This window comes from Cnephaeus nilssonii (assembly GCF_951640355.1).
Source record: "Cnephaeus nilssonii genome assembly, chromosome: 21".
NCBI classification, from domain to species: Eukaryota; Metazoa; Chordata; class Mammalia; order Chiroptera; family Vespertilionidae; genus Cnephaeus; species Cnephaeus nilssonii.
Window position 1 is genome coordinate 18,055,860 of NC_137092.1, and position 26,209 is coordinate 18,082,068.

Consider the following 26,209-nt stretch of genomic DNA (forward strand, 5'->3'; position numbering starts at 1 on the left):
AGCTTGACCTGTTGGTTTTATTCCTTAGCATTTGCTTAATAACATGAGTTTTCATGTCTCTGCTTAAAGAAATGGTATGTGACGTATGTGATGGATGCACATACCAACATACCACATGTGATATATATCACATCATTTCTCCCACCAATTGTCGAAAATATTTGACCTTTAGAGATCTAGGATTTGTCTACATGGAACAGGAGGGCTAACAGTATTGTTTCCTCTTCGATTGCTTTCCCCAAGGCCACCTGGCTTCTCCATTCTATCAGCTTCACTTAGGTCTTCTGAGACTTCCCGTATGCCACTCCTGAAATATAGAACACTTGATAACATATTTTCCTATTTACCCCTGTGCAATTTCTCGACCTCTTTATAATAGAATTGTTTCTCATCTTTGATCACCTTTGTAAATGCTTCTGTTTTTCTTTTTTTAAAATAACAAATTTGTTGTGCCCAGGTAAAAACTTTTTTCATCTCCTGAATAAATACATTATGTTATATATAGCTAAAGGATTACTAGGGATTTGGGGCAGGTTTTAATAGACAGAAATGGAATAAAATTATTGTGTACTTTTAGGAGCAGTAAAATCATTATTGCTGCTCTGTTTGTAGTGAGTGGCTAACACTGGAAAGTTTATAGCTTTTTGATCAAAACAGAGCCCATATCTGTAGTTCAGCCAAGCCAATCAACTCTCAAGTCATGTGCATAAAAAACATTTTGTTCTGGTTTTAGTTTATTTTCTCAGTGATGTGTGCTATGGAACTATGAACAGATGGCTACCTAATGACCTGAGTCTTTGCTTAAGGCATCGAACTAGTTACTCTTGAAGGTATGGAAATTTTGCCTAGTCTCATGCCTGTTCCAAGGGAAATCTGATAGCATGGCTCTCATGATTTGATTAATCAATGGTTAATAAATTTAATAAGTGTGTAATTTTTGTTTTATTGGATAGAAATGTCTTTCAAGTGATTTTTTCCCCCCTCTAGGGTAAAAGTGGTTCATGCTTAAAATTAAAATTTTATATTGAGGTCTCACCAAAATAATTAAACAGTACCCTAAATAACTCAAAACACTAGATTTTATTAAAACATATTTTTATGTGTATTTTTAAAAATTATGGCACTGCTTTCTCTCAGAATATGTACAATTAAACTTTTTTTCTTAGAATTCTATATTTAAAGTTTTGATCACTAAAATCATATATATTGTTTTTTAATCTCTTCCTTTTTAAGAATATTCAATGTAATTTGAATAATAAACTATATAGAAGTAATTTATCATTTGATAGATGGCCGGCTTTGTTTGGAAGCCTCACTATCATAATTTAGGCATGAAATCCTCTAAGGTCTCTTCAGAGAAGGTTTGGTCATTTATTTCTTTCTCTTTTTCTTGCTTTTTATAAACTTTATTTTTTTGCATTAGACTTGATCTATACAGTCAACCTGCCACATGGGACTGTAAGGTTTTTAAGATCAGGTGCAATTGGTTCTTTGACATCAACTGAGCCTACAGTTGGCCTCTAGCACGGGCCCAGTGAAAGTTTGTTCAATGAAGGACTGATATAAAATAAATTTAGAAATATAAAATGTTTATAGCCAATAGTAAAGCCTTAATTCCTTGATCCTATATAAATCAATTTACCAGAATATTTAAATAATGAATATGAGACTAAAGTTCTGAAGATGGTGTCTTCTAGATCAATATTTTGGCCTATGTGATTAGAATTTTGATGACTTTGTAAACTCCTTCATACAACTGTAGGTTTTTGATTCAGCATCCATAGTGAAAGAGGTTAAAAATTTGAATGATTTAAATTGAGAAGATGTATTGCACCTTAAGTAAGAGACATAGAAGAGATGAGGGAATGAATGAGCAACCAGAGGAAATGAATGAATAGTCAAACTCTAGTATCTTTTATTTATTTATTTATTAATATATTTTTATTGATTTCAGAGAGAAAGGGAGAGAGGAAAAGATAGAAACATCAATGATGAGAGACAATAATTGATCTGCTGCCCCCTGCATGCCCCCTACTGAGGATCGAGCCCACAACCTGGGCATGTGCCCTTGACCGGAATTGAACCCAGGACCCTTGAATTTGCAGGCTGATGCTCTATCCACTGAGCCAAACCGGCTAGGGCATTTTTATTTATTTATTTATTTTTAATTTTGGAGAGAGAGGGAGAAACATGTATGTGAGAGCATAACATCAATTGAGGGATCGAACTCACAACCTGGTCATGTGCCCTGACCAGGAATTGAACAGGCGACCTTTGGGTGCACGGGATGACACCCAACCAAATGAGCCACCTAGCCAGGCAAACTAGTATCTTTTAAAACTAAGTAAAGGGCTGTGCACCCTGAGCTAATGAAACAAGTGACAGAAAGTCTAATCTGAAGTCGTTTGTTTGAATATCAGTAGGATGTTCCATTGTGTATTACAAAGAATTGGGACAGGAGCATTGCATTAGAGAGCCAGCAAAAACATTTTGATTTTACATTCTGCCTGATCTGCCCCTGCTTACCATTCTAGCTTTGCCTGAAACCATCCTCATCCCTGTCTGTGCTGACTTTTTACTTCTTATTTTTAATTAATCTTTATTGTTGAGATTATTACAGATGTCTATCTTTTTTCCCCCATAGCTTCTCTCCACCCAGTTCCCACCCCACCCCACCCCAGGCCTTCATCATCCTATTGTCTGTGTCCATAGGTAATGCATACATGCATATAAGATCTTTGTCTAATTTCTTCCTGCACCCCTCCCCACACCCCCTTCCCTCTGAGAATCATCAGTCAGTTACATTTCCATGCCCCTGATTCTATTCCATTCACCATTTTATTGGAAGCCTCACTGTCATAATTTAGGCATGAAATCCTCTAAGGTCTCAAATTTCTTATTCATTTGATTTTTAGATTCAATTGTTGATAGATATGTATTTGTTGTCACTTTATTGTTCATATTTTTTATCTTTACCTTTTTCTTCTTCTTCCTCTTCTTAAAGAATACTCTTCACCATTTCATATAATACTGGTTTGGTGGTGATGAACTCCTTTAGCTTTTTCTTGTCTGTGAAGCTCTTTATCTGACCTTCAGTTCTAAATGATAGCTTTGCTGGGTAGAGTAATCTTGGTTGTAGGTTCTTGCTATTCATCACTTTAAATATTTCTTACTGAAGATAGTGTAAGGAGCCTCTGGGACAACTTCAAGTGTGTCAACATCCGAATTATGAGGGTGCCAGAAGAAGAGAGAGAGCAAGATACTGAAAACCTATTTGAAGAAATAATGACAGAAAACTTCCCCTACCTGGTGAAAGAAATAGACTTACAAGTCCAGGAAGCACAGAGAACCCCAAACAAGAGGAGTCTAAAGAGGACTACACCAAGACACATTATTAAAATGCCAAGGGCAAAAGACAAAGAATCTTAAAAGCAGCAAGAGAAAAACAGTTAGTTACCTACAAGGGAGTGTCAGCTGATTTCTCAACAAAAACTATTCAGGCCAGAAGGGAGTGGCAAGACATATTCAAAGTGATGAATAGCAAGAACCTGACCTTTTACTTCTTTCACCATTCATTGCCACTGTCCCCCACACATACATGTTCCTGTGCCTGGCAAGCTCCATTGTCCCACAACTGTTTTCACACAGCTTTCCCTGACTAAGTCCTCTTCTAGATTAGGGTTCTTTAAACATCCTCATTCATCCCATTCTTTTTCTTCCGCATGTTGAAAACAACTGTAATTCATTCATTCACTTTTGCAAACTAGATTTCGAACAATTATTTGCATAATTTAGATGGTATAAGTGATTGAAATGCATTATTTCTACAGTTTTGCCAAAAATATGTATATGCAAATATATCTGTTGGGGAAGCATTAAAAATAAATGAAATGATCTTTGTGGTTTCTGGAATGGATCATCATCAAAAGGGTGACAGATGAGATCCTGCGCTCCAGAGTCTGAGACTTGGGTTGGAATCTTGGACCCACCAATTTTAAGCTGTTTAGTCTTGGGCAAGTTACTTAACCTCTCTGTGCTTTGCTTTCCTCCTCTACAAAATGGGCTTAGTAGGATCTATTGTTTTGATTGTCGTGATTTTTTAATGAGTTAGTTCATGAGGCGTTTAGCACACAGCCTGAGACATGGTAAGCACTGCCAGTCATTGTCATCTTTTCATGCGCATTCCAGCCCCCTTCATCTTTGTCCTTTCTCAGGTGCTAACTCTGTAGAGCATAGTGCTACATGGTGTCTGGGCTTCTGTTTCTTTGTAGGGAAGTTTCCTCTGGGTACTATAGTTACCTCTGGTTATAGCTCGAGGAGCCCCTTCTCTCACTCCACCATTCTCTAGAGTATTCCACTCCTGCTTCCAGAATTGTGATGCATATCTTTTATAAAATAAATAACTTACCTCGTCTTCTTTTTTTTTGTGGTCTAACTTTTGGAGTAATAACACTCAGATCTGTTTTTCCTGACAGCTGGCAAACTTCCCCAGGCTGTGCGAGGAAACGGAGCGGATTGTGGCTAACCACATTCGGGAGCGGGAAGGGAAGACCAAGGACCAGGTGAGGAGAGGCCTTCCCTGGTGGCCAGGGGCCTCGTGGGGAGTGTAAGGTCTCCCCAAGGAGGTCTGCTGGTCTCCACCAGTCAGCATTATAATGGGAAAAAGAATAGTTAGAACACAACCACATCTGTTTATTTTTATTTATTTATAAATTTTATACATGTGTTGCTATACTAACATCTTGTGTATGTTAAGGATATAAACAAATATAAAGACTTTAGAAGGATACAATTGAAAACACAGTAATAGGAGTTCCATTGTTTTTTCTCAGCACCCCATAGATCATAATGTGTACCCCAAGCATGTACACAGCCCACTTTGAAAACCACTAATCCAGAAACAGAGCACTTTTCCTTATTTAAGACGGGGTTTTTAAATTTTTAATGGGCCCAGAGATGGGAGCCAAGATAGTCTTAAATTCCTAAAATGCTATGCAAAACGTTCAGTGTTCTGATTTTCTTTGAGAATAATGGACAAAGCTATTCGTTAGCATACCCAGGGAACCTTTCATTGAAAAACAAAAACTTTTCAGAACAGCTCCTTTAAACATTTCTTAACTATTTTGTAGAAGAATATGGTTTGTAAGGATTGACCTTGAAATTGTCTTCCAATTCCAGCCTGGCTCTGTGAATCCAAAAGATTCTTTCCAAGTGAAGATAACGCATTAAAAAAAGGGAAGGACTCCAGGAAGATAAAAGCTTCTTAAACTTAGAGATGGATTTTTTTTTCTGTTATTTATAAGACATTATTATGGGGAACACGACAGTTTTCAGATGCTGGTAGAAGCCAGGACACAGCTGCAGGTGTGACAGCAGGGCTAGTACCCTGTTCTCACAAAGTCACAGCTTGTCCTTGTCAAATCACTCTAGGACCTGTTTTCTCATGTATGACTGTGTGCTCTCGGAAGTCCTCTAGAAGCTATAATTGCAAGATTTTGTGGTTCTCAGGTGAGTGGGAAGAGGAGGAAGGCAGAATAGAAGAGAGAGAGACAGAGCACAGGGAACACGTGCAGTGGAGGCTGAGGAGAGAGGGTGGGGTGGAGTGGAGGGACAAAGTGGAGAGCGCAGCTGGAGGCCCAGCAATACTGTTCTCACGATGAGCTGCGGATTCATTATCACTACTTTTTATCTTAGTGCTTTGAAAGTTCATTAACCGTTAGTCATAGTTTTCACTTGTTTTCCAACATTCACACCTGTGGAGAGCCAAAAGTGGAGCAAATAGGCTTTGTGACTTAGCAGGGATAAATAAAATCAATGTTAACTCAGGAGCCAGTGAAATCAAGCCCACAGATGTCATGCTAGGCCTGAAGTTTCCCCACACCTAATGTCATGGCTGCTGCCCGACCAAGAACACTTAGGTTCTGGTGTCAACTGTGCTAGAACTGACTTTGAGTAAATAGATAACCATTTTAATTTAGTGGCTTTATTCTAGAAAATTTAAATGACTATATCCTACTTAGCTCTTCCCTGAGATAATAATATTGAGGGCAAAGTAGTATCATTATTATCTTTATGTTCATATCTAACTGAGTTGTTTAATGCCTTCTTGTTTCTTAGCGTTGTTAGGACCGGGTTCCCCTGGCCCAAGTTCGAACCCAGATCTTCCATTTATTTTCTGTGTAAAAAAATACGTTATGTGGGCATCTTCCCACTTCGGTTTCTTCACCTTCAAGTGGGATCATGATGGTAGTTAACTCGCAGGCATTTTGTGAGGATGAGACGCAATAACCCAAATATGGCTGCAGCTCATCAGTCATTTTAGTTGTTTTTCCCAAAGAGCCATGATACAGTGGGTATGAGGAAGAATGACCTTTTCTCCTTGCAAGGGACCTTGACTTTCCTCTGTAACTCTTAGTGCTGATTAATCAACTCTCCAAGGGGGAGATGAGATGGGTGGGTGTCTCCTCCCAAGTGACCACCTCAGGTGGCCCGAGGAAGCTAACACTTGCCACCTCTGACAGGGACCTATGTGGAAGCACGCCTGGTTCGGCCGTGTGAGCATGTCCATTTGCACAGCTCTCACATTTGTGTCCTGTACTCCATACTGCCTTGGTGCCCCCCACCCCTGCCCCCGTGGTGGTCGAGTGGCCAGTGTCCTCAGGCCTCTGCACTAGAACTGTTTAGAGGTGTTCTTATATATATATATATATATATATATATATATATATATATATATGTATATATATATATATATATATATTTTTTTTTTTTTTTTTTAAATGGAACTATTACAAACTTCTGCTCTGGCACCTTTGTGGGAGGAAAATTCTTCAAAATTAAAAATATGGAAACCCATAAATCAGTCTGTGATTTTTTTCTAAAACAAAGGGCTTTTGAGTACCTGTATGTGCCTGCGATTATTCCAGGTGCTCCCAAACATGAGCGTGTATGTTGAAGTGGTCGGCTTTGTGGGCGATGACTGCCCCCAAGGATAGCTTTACTTTTCTTCAACTCCATATTCAATAACTGTGGGTGAGAAAGGCACTGAGAAACTCTGAGAAAGTGAAAAAAGTGAGAAAAAAATGTACTCTTTTTATCCCCCATATGTGACCTGGCTCTTTTCCTAGGATGAACACAGACTCCTAGTTTCCAGGAATATGAATGAGAACAGCCGTAGTTTTTATTTTTTCCACTTTTTTTTTTCCTACACTGCAGTCCAAGTTAATGTGTAAGAACGTCCAAGACATTCATGACAACCCTTGGCAATGTTGAGAATTATGTAGATATTTTGCTCTTTATGTTGGTAACAATTGACTTGTGCTTCAATTTGATGTTTTTTTCATACAAACTCCTGGCCAAGTGGATTTGAGAGTATAACAGAACCTGGCTTCAGTATAGGAAGAATAGAGGCACTACCACAGATAATCTAATAAAGATCACTCTTCCTAACTCTTCAGTTGTCTTCATTTACAGGAGAAACCAAACTATCTGATGGTAGGAAATTTTTGATACAAGTATGATGTTTCTGACCCAGTAGCCTTAACTTTATGTTTGGAAGTGAGGGTGGGTTTGGGTGATCCATTTACTCACTTTGGAAGGTCCTTTTGGGACTCACAGCAAGATTTGGTGAGGGGACCAGTTGAGATTCCCCACAAAAGCAGAGCCTCAGAGCCCACAGCATTGGGTAGTGCATGAGAAACCATGACCACATACTAATTATATGGGAATAAGTTGAGCACTTGAAAACAAGCTGTTGTTCCGAGCTGGGAGATAGTTCTAAAATTTACAGCCACAGGGATTTATTGGACACTTGCTGTGTGTATTGTGCTAGGTTCTGGGGATCAAGTGGTGAACAAGACAAATGTAATCCCTGTTCCTCTGAAGCTGACAAGGGATGCAAACAGACAAGTGATTAATTGGTGCTAAACACCACAAATACAAAGTGTAGGCTGCAGTATACGTAAAATATGACATATAGACTACATGAGAGTAACATCATCATTCATCCTGGAGTGGGGTGAGGATCATGGAAGAAGTCTTCTCTAAGAAAGTTCCCATGGGGGAGCAATATGTAGACTATGTCAGTGAGCTTTACCATGAGTGCTCTGCTGCGCTCCAGTGTCACCTTCAGTGTAGGGAGGCAGCGTGGGGTCATTGAGGTCATTAAAAGTTCATTCAACAAAGTCTAAGAGCAGAGCTCTGGAGGTACATAGGCAAGAATTCTTAAGCATTGTTCCCTACCAACAAAACTCAGCATTCTAGGAAGACATGGGGACTGTTGGGAGAACAAAAAGGAAACTTAGGAAGGGGAGCCCAGTTTTGAATAACTCTGGAATAAAGCGCTCTTACAGTTTCTACTTGTCCCACTCTCTTCTTGTTCTCTAAGTCTCCTTGTCTCCCACTGAAGAATATTTTCTACAGAGGGACCTTCCAAGTCTCAGACTTAGAGTTTATATAAGTATCTTGTGGTCAGTACATTTTCATGTTTACTGGAACATATATCCAGTTCATTCCTTGACAAATCTTGGTTGGATTCACATGGTATTTCAGGCTCTGTTCTAGTCCCTGGGATATAGTAGTGGCTACAGCAGATGGGGTCCATAAAGTTGATTTGTAAAAACTTCCTATGTCAGCTAGTGGTAGTGCTACAAAAGGAAAAGGAGCTCGAGTCATAGGACAGAGAGTAAGAAGAGTGCTAATTTAGACAGAACGGGCCGAGAGGATCCCTCGATGAGGTGATCTTTTAGCAGACAACTGACTGAAGTTTTGCTGTGATGATGAAGTTTATTGATTTCAAGAAGGCTTTCTATTTATTTGTATATTGCATTTTTGAGTGGGTCAATGAGATGCTTCTGCTTGCTTATAGGGAGCTTAACGAGATAGAAGAGGAGAGGAAAAACAGGAGAGGATATTGCTATTTGGGGCTAACATATGGTGTCTATGGGAGCAGTAAGCTCTGAACAGCTCCTCACTGGCCTTCTTGCCATGTGTCCTTTTATACATGTGTGTCCTGTTTAACATGCGTGCCCTTCTTTTGAACATCATGCCTACATTTTAGAGGAAGAGAATAATTCTAGGTTCTGTGTTAAGTTGGCCAAGAGTGCATGCCTAGCAATTATAATGCTATTGTCTTCTTGTGGGAATCAGACTTTTTATGGAGATTTTCAGTTTCTAAATTTAGAGTAAAAATTACGAGTTTAATGAACCAAAAATTAATGCACCTTTTCATTTTCACTGAAGCATCCTTTAAAAATTCTATGCAGATAATTTGCAGGCAATTGCTGACTTTAGTGTTTGAGAATATTTAAGATGGATTTCACTGAAGTATTTCTCTTCGACTTACAGGTACTACTGTTGATTGACATCCAAGTCTCCTACATCAACACCAACCACGAGGATTTCATTGGCTTCGCAAAGTAGGTGGAAGACTCGATTGCTGCGTGCGTTCCTCCTGCTGGTCTGTCTAGAATACACACTAGGAATTTCTCCAACAACCCCACCACCCCTTGAGAGTGCATTCTGGGTCAAGGTTAAATCTGAGCCATCCTGTTAGAGAGGTGTGAGCCTTATGGCCATGGGGCCATGCTCTCTCCATAAAGTAGTTGGCTCCTTGGTTGCACAGCATGTGGGTCACATGTGTCTTAGATACTCATTGCTTTTGGATGACCATCCGCAGTTTGTACTTGAACTCCCATAGATAAGCAGTAACAAATGCACATTTAAAATATGTTTGGGAACAATTTCTCACATTAATTTGAAATAGCAAGTGTGGTTCACAAGATACAGCTATTTCAATATTCCTAAGTTAGAATATAGAGCCTATTTTTTAAAAAAAATGGTCTTTTGTGAACTTAGATGTGATTATAGGGGATGAACATTCTCTTTTCTATAACATATATCTTATATAAGCTTGTTTCTATGTTGCTATTTTATCATACATGTATTTTATTCTTAAAATTTTTTTTTCTTTATTGATTTTGAGAGAGAGAGAGGAAAAAAAACAACATTGATTTGTTGTTCCACTCATTTATGAATTCATTGGTTTATTCTTGTATGTGCCCTGACCTGGAATTGAACCCAGAACCTTGACTTATTAGGACAATAACCAACTTAGTTACCAGCCAGGGCTTGTTATATTCTAATATTCTATCTCTACATTCACAGATATCACTATGTAGACATTATGCTTAGTTATTCAGGGCTGGTTATTAGTGTGGCACTCATCATTTTTTCCTGCCCTACAGTGGAACTAGTTTTTGTTTGATTCTAACTCTAAAATGTAGTTGTGGCATGTAAATGGTTCAAACTACAAATATATAAAATAGTCTCTTTTATATAAAAAATAAAGGGGGACTATGTATTTGAACCATGTCTTCAAGAACAGGGACAAATGGGAAATAAAATACAACAAAATGTAAAGCCAATTACGATCTGATTGAAAAGAAACAGAATGTAAAACCATGTGATTTAGACTAAACCCTGGCTGAGGAACTGACAGACATGTTTTAGGGAGGAAAGGCTCAATTATCCAACAGCAGATTGTCTCCTTGTAAAGTTGGCTGTGGTTGTGATGCCGAACCAATGGTGTACATATATTTGGAATCCAGTGGCTGCTACTGTTGTGTGGTAGATGTTTTCCTCCACTGTTTTGTCTGTGACCTGTGTGTGAAGGTGTTAGAACATAGTGTTGAATTTGTTCATATGGTCAGTTGTCTTGGTAGCGACACTGTCCACACAGATCCACCCCTCCCTTTAACCCCGATGGCTCCCCCATCTGCACTGCTCACTTCCTCCTGTAGGTCCCCTGTGGGAGGAAGCCTGGACTCTGAGATGCCTCCTTGTCCATCATCCTGGAAGAGGGGACCTGAGAAATTCTGCCTGGTTTGCGCACAGTCTGTGACCGCCATGTGGCCTGTGCCAAGCTCTACTCTTGGGGGGAAAATACAAGAAAAGGAAAGAAAAAAATCATTTTTGTCTGTTGGGTGTTTGCCTAATAATTGAAAAATATAGAGAAACACATGTAACATTTTAAGTTGGCACATTCTCCATTCCCTTCTCTTGCTTCCTTGAGGAATTGAAAAGAAAAACAAATCCTTGAGTAATTTCAAAGAACAGGAATGCTGCCTTTAAAAGTGATTTTTATTGATGACAAATGCTAGTTAGACGTAAACTCGAGCCCATAACTTAACAGTGAAAGGGACATTGCCACGCCACCTCATTGTGGTCTCCTGAGCCAAGGAGAAAATGTAGAAAAAGTCATAATCCATTTGGGAAAAATTCAAATTTTGAACAAGTTTTGTAACCAGTGCTACAATTTAAATTCCAGCCTAGACTCTTCTTGAAACACTTGCTTGATTACTTTTTTAACTTCTTTTCAAAGATAAATGATCCGGAGTTTACTTCACCTCAGAAGCTGTTAGATTATAGCATTATATTGACTAGGCTTTCAAAAGCATATAGTGTTGCAAATGTAAACACGTTCAAATGCAGCCTTTCCGTGCAGTCTCTGTAATCCAGGCGACTGCCCCCGTTTTTCCAGCCCAGAGATAGACTATAAGCCGTTACGATGTTGGGGGAGAAAAAAGAAGCCTTGTTCAGACCATGTTAGAAGTGGGGGCAGCTTTGTACATTTTGCATCCAGTTGAAACTCGCACCTGAAGTTCCTTTTGAAGGCCAGGTCTGGGAGTCAGCAGTCGGATCAGTTTTCCAGGATTTGCCGCTGATGAGCTTTGGGCTTTGCCAAGTCGCTTAGCCTTTCTGTAGCTCAGTTTACTGCTCTATCAAGTGGAATAATAAATAATCCCCCATCGTATACCTTTTAGGATTGTCAGGAGATCAAATTAATGAGGTGTTGGGAAACTGCTTTTGAGAACTGGGGTGTAGTCTGTAAAAATGAGAAAGTGGTACACACACACACACACACACACACAGATACAGACACACACTCACAGACACATTCACACACACACACACACACACACATTTTCCACCTATTTGTTAAACACAGAGGAATTTGTAATGTACCAATTTTACTTTGTTATGAAATTGATGATTGGAGTATGATTGCCACTAGAATATTTTTAGACACCAATATTATCTCCAAATGTGATATTCTGCACTGAGACTCAGAGGTAGATGTTCTTTCCATTGTACGCTGAGTTGGAGTACATTTCAGTGGGATTAAGATGAAGAAATGTTCATTTCATAATTACTTTGAGGGGTTGTGGGAGTTTTGTGTTTTTAAAAATACGGTTGTAGCTATAAATTTTAAAGTTGGCAGGATTGCTGTTTCCATCAAGGAAGGAAAGTCAAGCCATACTTGAAGACAATTATGTAAGTATTTTTAAGTTCCAGAGATAGAAAATTAAGGTCTCAAGTTGAGGAAAAGAAGAATTTGTTTCATGAGATTTTTAGAGAATTGTCAAAAGAGGGGGAACCACCTCTCAAGTTTATAGAATGGTGATGTGCATAGTATTTTACACATGTATTTTTTTCTAAAAATTTTAAAAACAAAGTGCTAAAGGTAGAGTAATGGAGTAGGAATTCTCAGAGTAGTGTTCAGACATCTTGAAATTCTTCTGCCTGCTACAGCATTTACTCTGCCATGTTGAATACGTGGAACATTTTTTTCCCCCATTCCCCAGCTATTTGTTAAACACGGACCGTAAAATATGTACCATGTGTCATGGGTCCAAGTTAGCGCTGCTGTGGGCTTGCTTTGGAATTTCCTGATTTCTGAAAGCTTGATCTTTTAACTATATTATAGTTTCTGAACCTAAACGTCCGGTCTTCCAGAAGAAAATGTCAACTTTCCTCATGATTTAAGGATTTTAATTTGTCATTGTTTCTTGTTAGAAAACAAACAGCCCCACGGTCTTTTTTATTTTTTACACAATGTCACTAGTTTTTATTTATTTAAAAAAAATATATTTTATTGACTTTTTTACAGAGAAGAAGGGAGAGGGATAGAGAGTTAGAAACATCGATCAGCTGCCTCCTGCACACCCCCTACTGGGGATGTGCCTGCAACCAAGGAACATGCCCTTGACCAGAATCGAACCCGGGACCCTTCAGTCTGCAGGCTGACGCTCTATCCACTGAGCCAAACCGGTTTCAGCTAGTTTTTATTATTTAAGAAAACATAGCTACTCCATTTGTTCCTTCATTTACTTCCCCTCTCTCAAGAATCCTGCTCTTTGAATAGGAAGGCCAACAAGCTTTTGTTAGCTGAATGCCTGGGGAGGTAAATTTTCAAATTCTCATGCTCTTCTGCATTTGTTCCCTGGGCAGGAGTTTTAACTTCTGACTTACTGAGATGTCAGCAGTTCAATAGCTTACAAGCATTTGGGCTCCAGATAGGAACCAGTAGACTAATGTTTTGATGACACCAGCGTCAGACTAAGGTCTGTTTTTCCATCTGCGGAGTAGGTCCCAGCACCTGTTTTCTCACAGTTGAAATGACACAGTGGACAGATTTCAGTGCTGGTTATATGAGTACCATGAAAATCTTGCGGGTTGTGACATTCATGATATCTCTTTCCTCATCCTCTGGAATGCCAGTTGCCATTTGCCTAAAGGCAGTATATGTGAACCTTGGCCCCAAATTCCGGAGCAATCCTTCACAGTCTTCGTATGATTTTTCCATCATGTGTAATCACATTTTATTATAACAGTGTTTCTAGTTTATGTTCTTACATGAGAACATTCTCTTGTGGAATCAAATCCTAGGCCTTAGGTTAGAACAAGATCCTTCTTTTGACTCATATGCAAATTTAGGGATTAAATGCAGGTAGAAATACCGACCTAAACAACTTCCCAAGGACACTCCAGAGTGCCACATCCTCTAGTAAATTTTATGTTCTAGTGTTCCAAGCAATGTTTTAAAAATCAGTGGACTTTTACTATTCTCTTTCGTTCTCAGAGCTGTTATTTTCAATTCTATCTTCATCCTTAAAATGGATCTTAGTAGATGAGTCACCCTTCTTTCATAGGGCCCCACGTCCTGGAGGGTTTTCTTACATAATATTTAGCCTGAGACTGCACTGAGGATCCTGCAAGGGGGAATGCAACTTCCTTCTCCCTTTGGCTTCCATCTGATTGGAGGAGGCAGGCCTGCACGTGATACATCACACTCTGGGGACACTCAGCATGTTTTTATAATATCCTTGGGGTAATAAAAGAACATTCTAAAAGAACTTCTTTATTTCAGAGCAGTACTGTCCAATGAGCTTTCTGAGATGATGGAAATATTTTCTATTCTGGGCTGTTCAGTACAGTAGCCACTAGCTGCATGTGACTATTGAGTGGTCGAACTGTGACTAATAAAACAGAGGAAGTGAGATACAAATGAAATAAAAATGAAATTAAATAGTAATTAAAGTTTTAATTTCAATATATGGCTATTAGCTACTGCATTGGACGGCACACTTGCAGAGTATGGAGAATCCAGCCCATTGCTCAGGGTCCTTCCATCTGTGGACCCTACTTAAGTGATGGCTTGGTGGTGATCTACTGTGGTGGCTTCTAGAAGAGAAAAAGGGGGTAACTTTGTTCGCTGTTGCTAAGCAAACCCCTTGGCTCAGGAAAAAACAGCCAACTCTTTAATCCTCTGTAACGTATAAAGGATGGGCTTTTCCCTCCCACTGCCTTGGTTTGTATGTTGCCAGTTTGCTAGTATTTTCTCCATCATGATTACAGCTGAAGTGTCTCCTCTATAAACTAAGCATGATGGTGGAGGGAGAGGCACAGCTGACACTTTCCATGGAATCTGCATTTCCGAGCAACTCCATTTCCTTGGTTCATTTGAGCTCTCTTTAGGTTCATGTAGAGTCCACATTCCTTCTCCTCTTTTGTCACTTCTACCTCATTTTTCAGCCCCTGCAGTCTTGTTTCGACCACACCGCTCTGTTGAGACTGCTTTTGGCCAGGACAAAATAGTTAATCCAATGGACAATTGTGAGTTCTTCATATGACACCATTCACCAGTGGTTTCAGTTACTAACTTTATCTGTTGACTATAAACCTAGATCTCCATTCCAGAACTTCTTCCTAGACTGGGTGCCATAGTCAGCTACATACTGGGCATTTCTACTTATCCATCCTAGGGAAGCCTCAACTTGATTTTCCGTAAACTCATCGTCTAATCTTAAATCTACACCTCCTCCCTTGTTCCCACTCTCTGTGGGTGGTAACTTCCAGTTGCTCAAATCAGAAACCTGAGTGTCATTCATTACTCCTTGTTCCCATCTTTGTTTCCTTCCTTCCATCTTTACCAAGTTCACTTGACTCTACCTCTATTCTAGTTTCTGAATTTGTCTAATCCTATCATCATTTATATTTTTCAGAGTGCCCTGCAGATCGTTGGTGCCCTAAAATTCTTCTTCTCTTGCTTGGGTTACTACAGGTCTTCCTGCCTCTTGTTATGTCCTTTATCATTGCTTCTGGATTCCCTATTACTTTTAGAATAAAGTTTAAACTCATCAGTATGGTTTCCAAGGCTCTGTAGAAATTCTTTCCTCTTCTTCCAACACTGTGCTAGGTGATGTCAGTGGTGAGAGAGGTAGAGATACCAAGATTCATGCATCATACCATCGGTCATCGAGGAACAGACATTGTCAGATAGGAATTAGAGACCTGCTCGACACAATCCTGTTTATATGATACAGGTGCAGACCAAGATCTTTGGGAATTCATGGGAAGGAGAGAGAACTGGAGGTTTCTAAGAAGGCATAACGCAAAAATGGTACTTGATTGGACTTTGAAGGCTGGGCAGGACTCGCAGTCAGAAGGAAGGGGTCTAGGCTGCCTGCTTCCTATCTTCTCTGCTTCAGACTCAGAGAATTTTTACAAAACACTGCTTTGATCATGCCATTTGCTGGCTCAGAAACTTTGAATACTTTGTCTGCCTCTACCACAACAGCCAAGTTCTCCCTAATTGGCCCTCACATTCAGTTACTATACTAGATGGCTTTTAAGGTCATTTACAACGCTGAGTTTATGATTATATAATTTTACTGTAATAGTTTTACATTCCACAACTTTTCTACGTGCCTCATTTTTCGACCTCCTGGCTTTGCTGATACTACACCATTCTCCTGGAATGCACTTGGCTGTCTTCCTCTATTAAAATTTTACCTTTCTTCAAGTTTTCTGTGAAAGTCTCAGATCACATCAGACCAGAATAATCCCTTTTGTTTGTCTCTGATGCAGAGCAATTACCATGCATAGGATTTGTTTGGTAAATGGTTATAAACCCCTTGGCATACTCTCCTGTGATTTGAATCTTTTATTGTGTATGCACATGGACAAGGACAGAAACTAGAAATGAACGCGCAAAAAACATTGAGCTACATAACATGAGTTTCTTTTTCTTTGAATGTCTTTCAATGTGTTCTTATTTTTACAAAAATTTAAACCTCTTGTTATATACTTTTAAAATCATTATGTCTCAGAGATTAACCCTAGTTTGGCTTCATGTATTTTAGGGTTCTAGAAAGCCTTCCACGGTGACTTGGTTGTAGTAGGAATTTATACGCTTAACAACAAACACACAATAAGAAGCTATGGGGTAATTATATAGCTCACATGTGAAACAGAAGCACTTGGTAGGGGGAGGGCTTTGTATTACATTCTCACATGTTTACTTTTGTAGAGCTTATTCTTCCTTTGTTCTTTGTATTTTGTGTGTGTATCTCACCACGCACACTAGAGAAATTGTAGGCTTCTGATTACAGGAACCATACCTTATTCATGTTCATATCTTCCACATAGCACCTTGCAGATAGCTGATGCTCTCAAATTTTTGTCAAGTGAAAACATTATTCCTAGGTCTGTTTTCCAGTATTGCATAGATAACCAGTTAAGGACCTATGAACAAGATTATGTCCAAAGGCTCAAGTTCACTTGCAAGTCTTTACATGATTTCCCATGAACACATTTTTAAATAAGTATTTTGAAATGATTTCAGTTCAATTATCATTGCATGCATAAAGATTATGATAAAGGGTACTTTCTAATGAGGCACTTATTTTTTATGATGTTACTTATGAAGTACCTAAATATGTCATTAACAACATCTTTGGGTTTATGGGATGGGGCCAGTTGCTACAAAAAGAGTATTCTTTAGATGGAAAGTAAAGATGATTAGTATTTGTTCTTAACTAATATTTGAGGTTGGTTATAAAATAAATCTATTTCTTTCTGCATGTTCTTACAAGTGCATTGTTTAGTAGATGAAGACTCCATCAGAGGAAGTACCTTCACCTAGTGTAGCTCATAAGCTTCTGAGAGGCATCTTGGATCTAAAAGGAACCTAAGAAACAGCCTGTCTGGTCCCTGACTTAACTCTGTCTCTCTGTCTTTTACACACACACACACACACACACACACACACACACACACTCACACTCATTTTACAGCTGAGAAACAGGTGCATTTAGGGCAGACTCTGCTTAGGTTGCACGAGGAGTCATTGAGAATCTCTGCGCCTTTTACTTTATATCCAGTCCTTTTTCTCTTATGTGATTTTAACGGGACCCTACACAGAATTCAAGGTCCCCAATAGTTTGGGTCTGTTATAGTTTGGAGTTTTCACCACAAGTCAGTGATTTATTTTAAAACATTTTCTCTTAAAAAAACATGCACACGCTAACCACAATTATGGTACTTGGAAGAGGTGGCCATTCCTGCGAAGAAGACATAATCACATTATATGAGTAGTTTTTTCATTTCTTCCTGGAAGAGAGGAAAGCTTGCAGGGTAAAGATCCGAGGCTCCACGTGGACTGGTGCTGTAGGTCAAGCATGTCAAACTCAAAGGCTAACATGGGCCAAATAAACAAGGTTTAAGTTTATGTGGGCCGCAAAAAAAACAAAAGCTTAAATTTTCATAGAAACGTAGGTTCACTAGTATTTCAATAGAGACATGCTGAATACAAAGGGCTGAAATAAATGAGTAATAATTAACATAAAATAATAGAACTTTTTAATAAAAATTAATATCTTTTCTTGAATATTAACTTACCAGACACTGAATAACTGCACAAATTAATAAGCATAATGCAAATAAACCTGTTTTTCTTGTTCTCTGAAAGCGAAATATTTCCTGTTGTGCACACCAAACAAGTCAGTACAAGACTAATGATGTGGCAATTGGCTGCTAAAATATTCGCTACTAGCGTTAGTGGAGAAAAGTGGTGCGCCTGTGCATAAGGGAAACGAATGCAACACGATTATAGTAATCAGTCATTAGCAAATGTTTGTTAATAATAATTATATATAACAGGATACTGTAAAAATTAAGTTATGAAATTTTTATTAAAACGTTTCTTACATACCGTTATATTGGCTGGGCCACAAAAATATTCATTGTGGGCTGCATGTGGCCTGTGGGCCATGAGTTTGACATGCTTGCTGTAGGCACACTCCATGTTCAGGGCCTGGCAGGCAGCCAGAAGGCAGTGTGGGTACATCAGACCCCTGGTCACAGCCAGACACAAACTCAACCTCATTCACAGCCTTACCACAAAACTCAGAATAATGTAGATTTGGATTATGTGGGGAAATGGTTGGAGAGAGATGATGTTCATAGTGATTAAGGGACTTAAGCATTTAGCTAAAAACTCAAAAAATAACAAAAAATGAGGAAAGGAGAAATAAGCTAAAAGTCTAATGTGAGGACATTGAAAAGCAAAAATATGCACAAAATATCTTTAGTAATCAAATACAGTATGGCCTTTTACCACCCACCCTTTCCCCAGCTTCACTTGAATGTTGAATACTGGTTTTCAGGAGTTTGAGGGAGATTATGAAAGACTAGAGGCCCAGTGCACAAATTCATGCACGGGTGGGTTCTGGCTGACCAGCCCCAATTGGGCCAGTGGGGCAGGGCGGAGGGAGGGTATGCAGGATGTTGGCTGGCTGGCCTCGCCCCCTGGTCGAACTCCCATATTAGACTTTTATTATATAGGATTGCTGTTTTGAACAGAGGTTCAAAAGTGTGATGTTGATTTCTGATGTGGCCCTGAACCATAATATCCCATTACTTTAAACAGTTGTTTAATGACTTGAGCTTTTTCTCTATTTTGGACTATTTCATTGATCTTCAAAACAGCCTTTAAAAACTATGAAACTGCCAGTTAGAGGGTTTCGATGTTTACTCATTGATTTACCAAAAGAAAGCCTTCATGCCTTTAAAAATTTTTTTAATTGATTTTAGAGAAAGAGGAAGGGAGAGGGAGATAGAAATATTGATGAGAGAGAAACATCGATTGGCTGCCCTCCTGCACCCTACTGGGGATAGAACCCACAACCTGAGCACCCTAACTGGGAATTGAATCAGTGATCTCTTGGTTCACAGATCGACGCTCAACCACTGAACTACACGGGCCAGGCAGAAAGCCTTCATTCTTTTGACTGATAGAGGAACACAGTGCCTGAACATGTGGGCTCTGGGGTTAAATTGTTGGGGTCATCTCTGGCTCTTAACCCTTGGAGTTGTGTTGTAATGGTGTTGACCTCACTGGGCTTCTTCTTCAACAGATATTTGTTAGAGCCAACTACAATGTGTGCCAGGTGGTTTCTAGGCACTGGGAATATAGCAACGAATGAAACAGACAAAAACCCCTGCTCACAAGGAGCTCACATTTTAATGGAGGAAGACAGATAATAAACACAAAAGTTTAGTAAATTATATAGTACCCTTGAAGGCGAAAAATGCCATAGAGAAAAATAGAATAGTGTAAAGAGGATGAGAGTCCTAGAAGAAGGGAAGGATGCTATTTTGAACAGAGTGGTCATGGTATGCCTCACTGAAAAGATAAACTTGAACAAAGACTTGAAGGAGGTGATGTCAGGAACTATGCTCATATCTGGTGGAGCTTATTCTAGGCAGAAGGAGCAACTAGCATAAAGGCTTTGAGGTGGGAGTATGCTGGGTGGGTTAAAAAAAAAAAGTGATCACTGTGGCTAAACCTCTCCAGTGAGTGAGGTGGAGGGTAGGAGGACATGACTCAAAGAGTGGAGGGTGGGGGTAGTTGAGTAGGGCCTTGTGGACCATTGAAGGACTTTGACTTTTACCCGGGGAATGGTGTCCCATGGCAGTAGAGAGTTCTGAGCAGGAGAGTAACAGGAACTCCTTTTAAAAAGTATCACCCTGGTTTCTGTGTTGAGACCAGATGTTAGGGGGACTGGTGAGGGAACAGAGACTAGAGAGAAAGTGATTGCAACAGTGAAGTGAGAGATCATGGTGGCGTGGATCAAGGTGGTGGCAATGGAAGTGGTGAAAAGATGTTGAGTTTTAAATACCTTTTAAGGAGTAACAATAGAATTTGCAGGTAATCAGATGTGGAGTGTGCAAGAAAGAGGAATTGAGGATTTGGGCTTAAGCACTTGGAAATAACGGAATTAAGAAGTGGAAGGCAGTGGGTGGCGTTCGGTTGTAGCATATTAAGTTTGAGGTGCCCATTAGACATCCAAGTGGAGATGTTGCGTTATCAAAAACGTATATGAGTCTAGATTTGGGGAGATAGGTCCAAGCTGGCTTTGTTCTATGGGAGTTGTGAGAATATAGTGGAATTCAAAGCAAAGAGATTGTAAAATGTCACAGAGTTTGGGATCTGGAGGCTGACTACTTGGTCCACCACTTATTAGCTGAGTAACTTTGGGAAATCCATTTAGCTACTCTGTGCCTCGGTCTCTCCATCTGTAAAATGAAAAGAATAGTAGTAACTACTTCACAGGGTAAAATTAATTAAAATCACTAATATCTGTAAAGCACTTGGAACATGGCATATACTTAATAACTATTAACTGTTCGTTTTCAGTACATCTACTCTGCACACCTGCGGGACGTCCCGAATACTTGCCTTGACTCCTATTGTTATTGATGCAGCAATGCAGCTATGCTTCCTGTGGTGTTACTGTGTTTTTGGTTTGTGACTATTAATTGGGACGAGGAGTTCCACTGAGTTGGTTTTGCTTCAGAATTCTGTCGTGAATTTTTGATATAGCTCTGCCTCAGTTGTTGATACATTTTTTTAAAGCCTGTATATATTTTAGTATCTGTTAATTGTTCAGAAAAAAATATCTTACACGTTTCTTCAGTGCTGCTCTCCTTTGCTTTTCTCAGTGCTCAGCAGAGGAGCAGTCAGGTTCACAAGAAAAACACAATTGGAAATCAGGTAGGAATTGCTTAAAAGCATTAGTGCATGCATGCCCCAATGAGTTTGAACTAAATTGCTTGATTGACGATTAAAATGCAAATTAATCCTGCGCAATTTTGTTGGAAATGCAGCTTTCAGTTTTGTTTTGGCTTTTAAAGTTTTTAGAGCGAATTCCCCCCCCCCCTTCTCATTATTTTGCTATATTATGCAGTTAACCCTATTGATTTATTTTAAATAACTTCTCTGCTGTTTGCTCTGTTTTTCAAATTTGACTCCTTGTATGCTACTTTGCTTGCTTATATTACCAGTAAGTTTGATTTAACATCAAATCTGTGAGTCAGTTTAAGGTTAAAATATGGTGAATAGTTGCATGAGCTTTCTGATGCTGCTGACTAGTTCACACTTTGCACAGCTTGATAACAGTGAAGGGACAGCTCATAGAGAAGGCAGTTGTTGCATTTCACTGCTGCCACACCCAATTCCTGTTGGTTAATAAAAATGTTAATTCCTCAAAAGATCTGATCTTTTGAGTTTTTGCGTTTTGGGCTGACCCACTGTCTCTGACTAATAGCGCTCTACAGAGATTGCATTAACTCCGATAGTTTGCTGCTTCTTTTATGTTTTATGTGATAATGAATATTTGCATTGTTATTTCTTTTCAAGTCAAAACAATGATGACTTTATAGTTGTTGTTTTTTAATGCAGAGGTACAATTGTTGAACAAATTGAAACCTTTGCTCTAGATTTTTTCCATTGTTTTGAAAGGAGAAGAGGTAATAACAGACTTTATTTTAAAAACTTTTTTTTTCTGAACTAAAGCATATAATTCTTTGCTATTTCAGGGAACCAATCTTCCGCCTTCAAGGCAAATTGTACGAGCTAAGTTCTGTAAGCTTTACTGTTGCTTTTTCATTTAGCTTCCCATGGGCACAGTTTTGTCTTTAACTGATTAACTCAACTAGCGCTTGCTACTAATTTTTTTTTAAACTTAGGTTGTCTTGTCCATAACACCCTATCATTGAAATAAAAATCCTCTTAAGAGGGTTCATCCCTTCACTGCTAATAACTTGCTGTGATTGAAAGGTATGAACTAGTAAACTCTAAAATGCTGTAATAATAAACCCTTAACATTGTGGGTGCTTTGGTATTTCTCTAATTTTAATGGGCCTTAAAATAATTAAAATCATTAATGATCTCCATCTCTGTCCTTTTATGCTATGTTGTTATATGGTGTAAGCCTTTGTGTAATACTATTTCCAATAAATGTTGATGATGCTCCTACAAGGTGGGTGAATATTGAACATCTGATTTGTTATATTTGCTGACAAACCTCCCCAAATTCCAATTATTTGTAGTTATTTTTTTAAAATAATAAAACAAAACCAAATTTACATTGATTGCAATTTTATATTGCTTTACAATTGAATCTTTTAAAACTAGATACTCTATATCTTCATTTTATGAAAGTGTAAAGATTCTGTCAAATTCTAACAATCATGTTTTGGGGAATGATTCTACTCTCATTTCTACATGGATGAAGCAGCCTTAAAGTCTTCCTTCCTTCCAACTACGCACTGATGGAGGATGAGATAGGAGCACGGGCCAGTTATTTGCTCCATGTTACTTTGGAAGAAACGGACTTTGGAGCTAGACATCCCTTGCTTCATATTATGACCCGTCACTTAGTAGCCAGATGGCCTTGGACAAAGTGAGCCTGAGTTTGCTCAGTTACGTGATGGGAAGGATAGAAAAGATTTCTGCAGGGTGAATGGGAGGATCTGATGTAAGATACACAATGAGGTTTGCAGCTGGGTCCTGGGCTTGTGACCTGTAAAGAGCAGATACCTTGCTCCCAGCAGGTAGGTGCTACTTCTTCAAACCTTTGGGAGAAAACACATAAAGTATAAGAAAACAATAAAAGTTATAAGATGAGAACAATGAAACACTGGAAAATTAGAAGCCATGACATTATTCCAAAGATTGCAATGTGCAGAAAAAGGATTTGCCTATAAAACTTTCCTCATGGAAGTACATACTTATTAGAAAAGCAATGATACAGGGGCATAAATGCATACTCTAAATCAGATCTGAAAGGAAACTCTAAACCAGTTACCAGTTATATTACTTCCAAATGCTCAAATCATGCTAATGTGTTTTTGTGACTTTACTTTTGCTGAGTACTTCAAAGCCCACACATTTTTAAAGTTTTATAAATCTGAAGATAATAGAATTGGGGGGAATGTTATCATAGGATACAGGTACTTTATCCCAACCTCTTGGGTCTAGTTGTACCTTGAAAGTCAGATTTTTTATTTTATTTTAGAAAAACAATACATATTTCTGTGGGGTCAGAGTTAGCACCCTGTAATTAAACACATTATTTTTCTGTAGTTAGACAAATGAATAGTCACACCAGATATATTAAATGAGAGATATAAATACTTTCATGTTGTCAGGTTTTGCTGTTAAATTGGTTTAAAAAACCTTTTTATTTTGCAAGTAAGGATTATGAACCTGAATGTCTTACTTTTCAGAGTAAAATCCAATAATTAAAAGCAATACAATATAGTTTAGGAATCCTTTATTTTTTTCCTTCTTAGCAGAAATGAATCATAATGACTTGAAAACATTTTCCTTATGAATCTGAATATCTTTTGTTGATTTGGGTTTGTATTAATACAATTTATCAGTCAAGAGGCTCAAAGCCAGGGAGCCATGGAGCCCCGCCTGCTGACTGATGCCGACTTTTGTGGTTGGTGGGCTGAAAATTCTGCAGGATCCTAGCAAGTGGTTCATCCATTCCAATATGCATTTAAGGCTCTGGGTTGGAAGAATTGCTGTGCAGGATCTATACTGAAATATGTTAGAGGGATTTAAGGAAAGCAAAACTCCTTTTTAAAGTCTAAATTACAATTGCTTTTCTCTGCCTAGGAATTTGCTTAGAACTTTTACAAGTTGATGTCGGCAAATGTATAGAAATTTATGAGTACACAATTAGCTTCAGGTTGGACCGATCAAAAATGTAAATTTAAACTTAATTTCATTCATCCCTTCACTCATCAAACATGTATTTGAAACTCTCTGAGTGACAAAAACTGTGGTAGGTGTTTAAGCTAGTGATGACTAAATCACAGCCCTGTCCTCAGAGAGCTCACAGCCCAGTGAGGATGATGGTAAGTAAGAAAACTGAAGACTGCTTCCTTCTTCAAGGCTAGTTCTTTCTGATCCTCCAGGTCTCACTGGAACATCATTTCTGCGAGAAGTTGGCCCTGACCATTGGATCTAAAATCACACACCCCTCCCCAGTGTCTTGCTATTATCCTATTTATTACTAGAGGCCCAGTGCACAAAATTCGTGCACTCAGGGGTGGGGGGTGTCCCTCAGCTTGGCCTGCACCCTCTCACAGTTGGGGAGCTATCAGTTGGACATCCTTAGTGCTGCTGTGGAGGCAGGAGGGGCTGCTGCCACCGCCACTGCACCCACCAGCTGTGAGCCCAGCTTCTGGCTGAGTGACGCTCCCCCTGTGGGAGTGTACTAACCACCAGGGGGCAGCTCCTGTGTTGAGTGTCTGCCCCCTGGTGTTCAGTGCACGTCATAGTGACCGGTCATTCCACTGTTGGGCCAAAATGGGCTCTCTAACATCCCCCGAGGGGTCCCAGATTGTGAGAGGGCGCAGGCCAGGCCAAGGGACCCCACTGGTGCATGATTGGGGCTGGGGAGGGACACGGGAGGTTGGCCAGCTGGGGAGGGACTGCAGGAGGGCTCCAGGGCGTGTCCGGCCTGTCTTGCTCAGTCCTGATCGGCTGGACCCCAGCAGCAAACTAACTTACCAGTCGGAGTGTCTGCCCCCTGGTGGTGAGTGCACGTCATAGCAAGTGGTTGAGTGGCCTTAACATATCATTAGCATATTATACTTTGATTGGTTGAACAGATGACAGGACACTTAACCTATTAGGCTTTTATTATATAGGATTTTTCATCTTCCCTAGGACCTAAGCTCCATTAATGACATTTTTTTATGATGCTCAAAGCAGTGGAATATCATTATAAGGTTTTAGGCATGATCATATTAACTTTTTAGAAAACTCCTGCTTATAGTGTGGAGAAAGTTCTGAAGGCAGAACAAGGTTAGAAAAAGAGACTAGTCAGGAGGCTGTTGCTGACAAGAGATGATGATGATCTGGGCCAGGCTATCTATACTGGATTCAAGGACAAGCTCATGAGTTTGGGGGAGTCCAAAGGAGGTGTGATGAGATGAGTGTTGGGGAGACATCTGGGGATCATTAGCAATGCTGTTCAGATATATGACTTACGCACAAGTAAGATGGTGGTGCTCTTAATGGAGAAAGGAACATAGTGAAAAATCCAAATTTGGAATCAGAAGGGTGTTTGTTGAGTATGAATCACTGGGGGGGGGGGGGGATTGGAATATAAGTCCACTGGGAAGTTGTATAAAAGTGTATAGAGTTTAGAAGAGACAGAACCTATTCCAAAGGTAGTAGGAAGCCATTGAAGGATTTCCAATAAAGAAGGGTTGCCATCTGATATTTATGTTAGAAAGGTCTGTGTGTCAGCCATAAGGAATGGTTTGGAGAAATAAAACTAGAGAGATGGAAATTTTTGAAGAGGTTTTTGAGGTAATATCATTAAGAAAATACAAATGTCAATAGTGGGAGGTATGTAGGAGAAGGAACATTTAGCAGGTAGAAAGAGTTAGAAATTGTTTTGGGGATGTTAAATCATCCTTCCAGGCTATGGCTAAGGGATCCACTGTTGGGATTGCAGAAGAAGGAGGAGCAGATTTCAGGGGCAATGGGAGAAGAAGGTGGTGATTTCAGTCTGGGATGTATTTTTTGTGCCTGTTGGTGACATCAGTAGAGTTTGAGGTTCAAGACTTGTCTACACTGGAGATAGAAGTTTTACAGTTTTCAATGTATACTTGGTAGCTGAAGCTGTGAAATTACCTACAGAGGATGAGCATATAGAAGGAAATATGGGATTTAAAGGATGATGGAGAAAGGAGAGTCCAGAAGAATGAGGAACTTAAA

The 26,209-nt window shown here is 39.3% G+C and overlaps 1 protein-coding gene across 10 annotated transcripts in view; it reads left to right on the forward strand.

Moving 5' to 3' along the window:
* The window catches only part of DNM3 (dynamin 3), a 373,749-nt gene that overhangs the window by 126,752 nt on the left and 220,788 nt on the right, over window positions 1–26,209 (forward strand). For 7 of the 10 annotated variants that reach the window (XM_079761529.1, XM_079761527.1, XM_079761532.1 and 4 more), the window contains 4 exons: window positions 4,476–4,562; window positions 9,346–9,416; window positions 21,127–21,178; window positions 22,003–22,032. In XM_079761529.1, the coding sequence (XP_079617655.1) occupies window positions 4,476–4,562; window positions 9,346–9,416; window positions 21,127–21,178; window positions 22,003–22,032 (240 nt within the window). The remainder of the gene's footprint in view (window positions 1–4,475; window positions 4,563–9,345; window positions 9,417–21,126; window positions 21,179–22,002; window positions 22,033–26,209) is intronic. The other 3 variants (XM_079761525.1, XM_079761533.1, XM_079761526.1) reach the window with 1 other exon arrangement.